At 31.7% G+C, this 8,226-nt stretch overlaps 1 protein-coding gene across 1 annotated transcript in view; it reads left to right on the top strand.

Annotated features, from left to right (window-relative positions):
- The window catches only part of LOC136849448 (nucleolar protein 58-like), a 17,682-nt gene extending 9,939 nt beyond the window's left edge, over positions 1 to 7,743 (top strand). Inside the window, exon 2 of the mRNA XM_067122799.1 lies at positions 7,471 to 7,743. Within this exon, the coding sequence (XP_066978900.1) occupies positions 7,471 to 7,743 (273 nt within the window). The remainder of the gene's footprint in view (positions 1 to 7,470) is intronic.
- Positions 7,744 to 8,226: the final 483 nt, after the last annotated feature.

Here is an 8,226-nt window from a genome sequence, read left to right as displayed (position 1 = left end):
CGAAACTGGGTTAGGACTCACTTCTTGCCGCCCTCGAGTGACTAGAGATAAGAAGACTTCATTTGTCACCTAACGAGTAATCTCGTTATCCCGAACCCTCATTCGGAGGTTTACCCTTTCCTTTCTTTTCCGAAGGCAAATCTTTTCGTAAGAAAGATCTAAAAATCAGGGATTTTTTCGCGTTTTTTTTTTCCTGGCGCGTTTAAATGCGAGGAATTATTTTGTGACGATGAGACGCGGACCGTTGATTCTTCCTTCGGATATTCGTTTTGTTTCTGGATGTGATTACAGGGCGAAAATAATACTAGAAAATATTCTAAGGATTCCAAGTTTCGAAGACTCTTGAAATCTAGAATACAGTAGGATTTAAAAATTCATAATTTGCTTTTGAAGGAATGAAAGGAATAATTATTAAAAAAAGTTACAGTTGGCAACCTACCGATGCCACACAAGCACACATACATACATACATACATACACATACATACATACATACATACATACATATATACATATATATACATACATATATATATATATATATATATATATATATATATATATATATATATATATATATATATATATATATATATAAAGGGAAATAAATTTGTAAAATATATCACAATTATTATAGTTTAGTTATCATTCCACTTCTCATTTACTGTATAAACTACAGCATTTCAGGACTGAAAAAGAAAAAGCTATCACCCACACACACATATACATACAAGCATACACAAATAGGCAGGCAGACAAGCAGACTGAAAGAAAGAAAGGTTAATAGGAACTAACAATGCGAATCCGATCATTAATTAAAAAAATAGAATAATGTTTTGTAGGGCATAAAAAATCAAGAACAACACCAAACCCCAAAAACCTGACAAACAGATCTAAAAATTAGGAAGAAGAGAAAGAGAAAATAGTCAAAATAACAGAAATAGAAAGCAATAAAAGGATATTTCTGCTACCAGGCCTCCGGAGGTCCCGGAGGAGTCGCGAGCATTAGTTCGTATGGAAAGTAGATGAAAACTTCGCCTTTTCCAATGAAATTCGAGGAATCCTTTTATTTATTTTTTTTTAAAGAAAGGGGGAGGATGAAATCCTTTTTCCCTTATGAATCAATTTTTTGTTCTTTTCCAGATTTAGTGGAATATTCAGGCAATGATTTTTTTACTCCTGATGATGTTTTTTAATACCTTTATACAAGAATCCACACACACAGTAGATAAATATATATATAAAGGTTTTTAATATATATATTTATATATATAATAATATATATATATATATATATATATATATATATATATATATATATATATATATATATATATATATATATATATATATATATATATATATATATATATAATATATATATATATATATATATATATATATATATATATATATATATATATATATATATATATATATATATATATATATAAATATATTATATATATAATATATATATATATATATATAAACTTATAAAACTTATAACAGAATATCATTAAACTTAATCATTTACAAATGCTTCTTATACTGCGTTTTGACATCCTAATCTCATGACAAAAAGACGAACATTATTGTGAAAAGTGACTCGGCGGAAAAGCTTTGAATATAATAAAGAAAAAAGTCTAATGGCGAACGCTTTATTTGATTTAACAAACACGAATCAGCCTTAATCTTTTCCGACTTAGAAACAAAATTCTTTTGGCTTAAAAATCTGGTGACGAACATTCTGATTTATTTTGATGTCAAAATCCTTCTGCCTTCTATTTTAGAGACTAAATCCTTTCTGGTAAATTTGTAACAATTTCTTTTTTTATATCATATGCAAGATACAACCTTTGTCCCTTTTGCTTTAGGGATCAAATCCCTCTATTTAAAACGAAGACAAAAGACTTCCGATAAAAAATGCAAAGTTGGTTTGAGGTCTTTCTTCTCTCTTCTTTTCCTTTTCGAAGAAGCAGCAAAATTGCTAAAGGTCTGCTCCTGTGAATTGTAGCCTGATCTGGTCACTGATTTCCCTTGAACAAATAACAAATCCTTCTAATGCATATTTTCCTTGATATACACGAGATCTCAAGTAGTTAGCCTTTCTCTTGATTCTTCCCGGTGCTAAATTATTGTAATGCCTGTTTTCATTCATCCAGAGGTTAAAACATACAGTTAACTGTGAATATCTATTATTGTTTTTAGGTTTCCTTGGTGACATATAAAGAAAGCGAAAAATGCAGGGCAATACAAATAAAGAAGTAAACAGAAATTGAATCCATGGAGGAGACAGTCAGTCACATTTACATTATTATTCTTAATCATTTTGACTTTTCATATATCCTTTTCTCTTATAGTTTGCCTTTAAAGTAATGGCAAGGATTTTTCAGCCTTATAGCTTATTGAATAAGTGTGAAAATCAATTAAGTCTTTTATAAAGTGATGACGAAGAATTTTCAGCTTTATAGCTTATTGAACACGTGTGAATATTAATATTCTTTTTAATTCAGTGAAGAATTTTCAGCCTTATAGCTTATTGAACACATGTGTATATATATATTAAGTCTTTTTAAAGTGTTGACAAAGAATTTTCAGCCTTACAGCTTACTGGACACGTGTGTGAATATCAATATTCTTTTTAAAGTGTTGACAAAGAATTTTCAGCCTTACAGCTTACTGGACACATGTGTGAATATCAATATTCTTTTTAAAGTGATGAAGAATTTTCAGTCTTGTAGGTTATTGAACACATGTATAAATATCAATTAAGTCTTTTATAAAGTGATGACGAAGAATTTTCAGCCTTGTAACTTACTGAACACATGTATGAATATTAATATTCTTTTTGAATAAAGGAAGAATTTTCAGTCTTATACCTTCCTGAGCACACTTGTTAATATCAATAACGTTTCTAAGTAATGACGAATTTTCAGCCTTATAGCCTGTTGAACACATGTGTAAATATCAATGAAGAAGTCTTTTTAAAGTAATGATAAAGAATTTTCAGCCTTGTAGAGTATAGAACACATGTGTGAATATCAATATTCTTTTTAAACAAATGAAGAATTTCCAGCCTTGTACAGTATAGAACATATGTGTGAAAATCAATATTCTTTTTAAATAAATGAAGAATTTCCAGCCTTATACAGTATAGAACACATGTGTGAATATCAATATTCTTTTTAAATAAATTAAGAATTTCTAGCCTTGTACAGTATAGAACACAGGTGCGAATATCAGTATTCTTTTTAAATTAATGAAGAATTTTCAGCCTTGTAGAGTATAGGACACATGTGTGAATATCAATATTCTTTTTAAATAAATGAAGAATTTTCAGCCTTGTAGAGTATAGAACACATATGAATATCAGTCAACATTTTCCCTTACTTCTCTTTCCTTCTGCATCAGCTGAGCCGATTAGAGTAAGCATAAAAAACAGCTTAAAACGAACGAGAAAATATGTCATTGAAACTCGCATCATCGGAAAGTCTCTCATTACAGAGAAATGATATCAGATTAATCACGGGTGACATAATCGTTCGCAATATTTCATAAAAAAAAAAAAAATTTGCGGAATGTTTAACGTCCGCTATTTGTTAAAAAACAACATCAAGTAAAAATTATGGCCTGTCGTAATGAGCTCGTTTGGAAAATATATAGATATATTTCGAACTATCATAACCGGCCGTTAGCGGGGATGGTGTTTAGTGGTTGTCAAATAAACGCTCTCTCTCTTTTTTTTTCGACTGATTATTTTGATCTGTGAATAATGCGAAAGAATTTCGGGGTCAGTGGAGTGCTGGGATTTCATGTAACTTTGTGGAAATGTTATTGAATTAACATTTATGTAAATAGCCATGAAAATTTATTGTTATTGTTATTTTTTTGATAACAGTCATCCCATTCGACTGGGTGGTTTTTCTAGTGTGGGGTTCCGGGTTGCATCCTGCCTCCTTAGGAGTCCATCACTTTTCAAACTATGTGCGCTGTTTCTAGTAGCACACTTTTCTGCATGAGTCCTGGAACTACTCCGGCATCTAGTTTTTCCAGATTCCTTTCCAGGGATCTTGGGATCCTGCCGAGTGTTCCTATTATTATTATTATTATTATTATTATTATTATTATTATTATTATTATTATTATTATTATTATTATTATTATTATTATTATTATTATTATTATTATTATTATTTATGAATGTATATATGTATTTTTGTATGTACGTATATATAAATGTAACAAAATTAAAATTTACTCATGTGTATATATTAAAAACCATCTTTTAAAATAACTACTCATTATCATCAGAAAAAGGTATATATCTTAATAAATTCTTATATTTCAATTAATGCTCACCAAATGAAAAAGGTACATTGAATTTTGCATAAAACTAGAATAAAGGAAAGCAGAATAAAAACAGGAAATAACTACGTTTATGAAAATAAACCAGATATTCGACAAAAAAATTACCGTTACAATTAACGACGAACACCGCTTTATATTCTTGAAGAGAAAGGGAGAAATGGAAGAGGAAAGAAAGAATAGAGAGAAAGAGAGAGAGAGAGAGAGAGAGAGAGAGAGAGAGAGAGAGAGAGAGAGAGAGAGAGAGAGAGAGAGAGAGAGAGAGAGAGAGAGAGAAAGCTTGGAAAAACTAACTAATCAAATGAAAGAACAGGGAGTTAAGAAGGAATAGAAGACGAAGAAGAAAAGTAGAGAGAGAGAGAGAGAGAGAGAGAGAGAGAGAGAGAGAGAGAGAGAGAGAGAGAGAGAGAGAGAGAGAGAAGTAAAACTAGAAAAAGATAACCAATCAAATGCTTGTGAACAGAGAGGGAAGAAGAAGAAGAAGAAGAAGAAGAAGAAGAAGAAGAAGAAGAAGAAGAAGAAGAGAGAGAGAGAGAGAGAGAGAGAGAGAGAGAGAGAGAGAGAGAGAGAGAGAGAGAGAGAGAGAGAGAGAGAGAAGTAAAGCTAGAAAAAGATAACCAATCAAACGCTTGTGAACAGAGAGGGAAGAAGAAGAAGAAGGAAAAGAAGCGAAGAAGAAGAGAGAGAGAGAGAGAGAGAGAGAGAGAGAGAGAGAGAGAGAGAGAGAGAGAGAGAGAGAGAGAGACAAAGTCAGCTGCAACTAATTAACGGAAGATGAAAGAGCAGGTCGTGCAATTTTAGGACTCAACTTTCAATGAATCAAAGCGAAGAGATAATCAAGAAAAAAAAATGGACACTCGGCAAAAAACAATTTGCCAGGAGGGAAGCGAGGCTGGCACTTTTGGCAAAGTGAAGAGGGCGTCCTCCGCCAGTTTCATGATCGGGATGTTGGCAGGGCTGCCAACGCTGACGACGAGTCTGCCCCCAGTTTCGAGGGTGTCAAAGTGTGGCCAACGATATCTCGTCTTCATCTTGTAGAGTCTTTGTGAGTGTGTGTGTGTGTGTGTGTGTGTGTGTGTGTGTGTGTGTGTGTTGTGTGTGCAGTGCAAGAGATGGCTGGCAGCATTTCAGATATGGAATTCACTTCACTTTTCTCTTCATGCTTGAACATACACTACTATGCAAAGATCCAAGAGTTTATTTTGTACGTATGTCTTTTTTTCTTATAAGATAAGTGTACTATTGTATCTTTTTTTTTTGTCGTTCTTATAAGGTAAATGTGTGCTATTATGTCTTTTTTTGTCGTTCTTATAAGGTAAATGTGTGCTATTATGTCTTTTTTTGTCGTTCTTATAAGGTAAATGTGTGCTATTATGTCTTTTTTCGTGTTCTTTTAAGGCAAGTGTGTACTATTATGTCTTTTCTGTCGTTCTTTTAAGGTAAATGTGTGCTATTATGTCTTTTTTGTCGTTCTTATAAGGTACGTGTGCGATTATGTCTTTTTTTTGTCGTTCTTATAAGGTAAATGTGTGCTATTATGTCTTTGTTGTCGTTCTTTTAAGGTAAATGTGTACTATTATGTCTTTTCTGTCAATCTTATAAAGTAAATGTGTGCTATTATGTCTTTGTTGTCGTTCTTTTAAAGTAAATGTGTAATATTATGCCTTTTTTGTCGTTCTTTTAAGATAAATGTGTGCTATTATGTCTTTTTGTCGTTCTTGTAAGGTAAATGTGTGCTATTATGTCTTTTCTGTCGTTCTTATAAGGTAAATGTGTGCTATTATGTCTTTTCTGTCGTTCTTATAAGGAAAATGTGTGCTATTATGTCTTTTCTGCCGTTCTTATAAGGTAAATGTGTGCTATTATGTCTTTTTTTGTTGTTCTTATAACCTACAGGTGTGCTATTATGTCTTTTTAGTGCTATTATGTCTTTTTTTATAAGGTATGTGTGGTATCATGTCTTTATTGTCGTTCTTTTAAGCTGAAAGTGTGCTATTATGTCTTTTTTGTCGTTCTTATATGCTAGAGGTGTGCTATTTATCCAATGAATTCTACCCCCTTGTTTCGAAATCAAATGCACCCGATTATTGTATTTGCAACAGGCTTCTTTTTTTATTTAATTATTACTTGTGGTTTTTTTTAACAATGGGATCCATTTACTTTGCAAAACGAATAACGGGAGTTTATATTTTTCAAGTTTGAAGACTGATACTCATATATGCAAGAAATAAGTTTGCCGGCTCTTTGAAGAGAATTGGAACAGAAGTATATTTTATAGCGTTATTGGTTTTCCTATTTTCGTGAACAGTTCTGATAACCTGGACAGCGCAGAATACTCAAACATTTATGATGCTCTCAAAAATCGTTGACTATAATGCCATTGCTGCAAATAAATTCAGAATGGTCGTTGTTCAAAAGCTTTCTTTTAATGTCAGTCTAATCTTGAAAATAATGATATCTTCAAATATCACATTTCAAAGATAATACTTATTCCAGATACAAAAGCCTCCCAGAGAGAGAGAGAGAGAGAGAGAGAGAGAGAGAGAGAGAGAGAGAGAGAGAGAGAGAGAGAGAGAGAGAGAGAGAGAGAGAAAAGTATTTGAACCTTATGTATATTCGTATTATTATTGTTGCAATAAAATTTCGTAATTATCTTTCTTTTTCTGTAAGAATTTTCGCATTATCTTTTTAACTAGTGCACCGTGATAGTCAGAAATAACGAGAATATTTAAACAATTTATAAAAGAATCATACTTATGTAAATAGAATTGTTTTTCTTTACAATTATTAATTATACATTTTGTGACAGTTCAGCGTGAATATCTTCACTATTAGACTATTTGCTTTAAAAAGAAAATGTTTAACATATTGAAGAACTGTAAGTTCTAATAATAATAATAATAATAATAATAATAATAATAATAATAATAATAATAATAATAATAATAATAATAATAATAATAATAATTAGAAACTGGGTGGAAAATTCAATTAACATAAAATTCTAATAAAGTGAACTTTTTTAGTAATAATTTTTCTCTTAATATTTACTGGGACAAAATTACAGTTGCATGCGAATCAATATATTTAAATTCTGAAGAGAAGAAGAAGAAGAAGAAGAAGAAGAAGAAGAAGAAGAAGAAGAAGAAGAAGAAGAAGAAGAAGAAGAAGAAGGAGGAGGAGGAGGAGGAGGAGGAGGAGGAGGAGAAGAAGGAGAAGACACGAAATAAAATTCCAGAATCTTCCAGACTGCGTCTGACCTCGCCGGACCGGCGAAAAACACTTTCTCTTCATCAGCGACACGCGAAAAAAACAAGTTTCTTAATAACGAAGTTTCCTCAAATCACAAACTTTCTCTGGTCCCGTGATCACTGAGCCAGAAGTTCTGGAGGGAAAATTCAACCTCTTTTCACTATCGAAGCTCGACTTGTCGGGGGCCGGGGTGGTGGGTGGGTTGGGGGGAGGATGTGACGCAGGTACGCAGAGGAGGATGTTTTAAAGTGAAAGAGAAAATTAGCAAAAACTCTCAAACCCTTGAAGGCTCTTGCACTCATGACGGTGTCAGGACCGAATAAATAACAAGTAAAAAGTGCGCCGAAGTTTCTTCGGCGCAATCGAGTTTTCTTTACAGCCGCTATTTGTAATTGTGGAAATTCATATCTAATTAGTTTCTCGGAAGCATGAACCATTTCTCGGTAATCATAACAGAATACAAGAAAAAGAAAACTCTTAAATTTCTGGTGATATTAGACGACAGATTATATATATATATATATATATATATATATATATATATATATATATATATATATATATATATATATATATATATATATATATATATATATATATACTGTA

Source organism: Macrobrachium rosenbergii, chromosome 21, assembly GCF_040412425.1.
Source record: "Macrobrachium rosenbergii isolate ZJJX-2024 chromosome 21, ASM4041242v1, whole genome shotgun sequence".
NCBI lineage: Eukaryota > Metazoa > Arthropoda > Malacostraca > Decapoda > Palaemonidae > Macrobrachium > Macrobrachium rosenbergii.
This window is presented reverse-complemented; position numbering and strand designations above follow the sequence as displayed.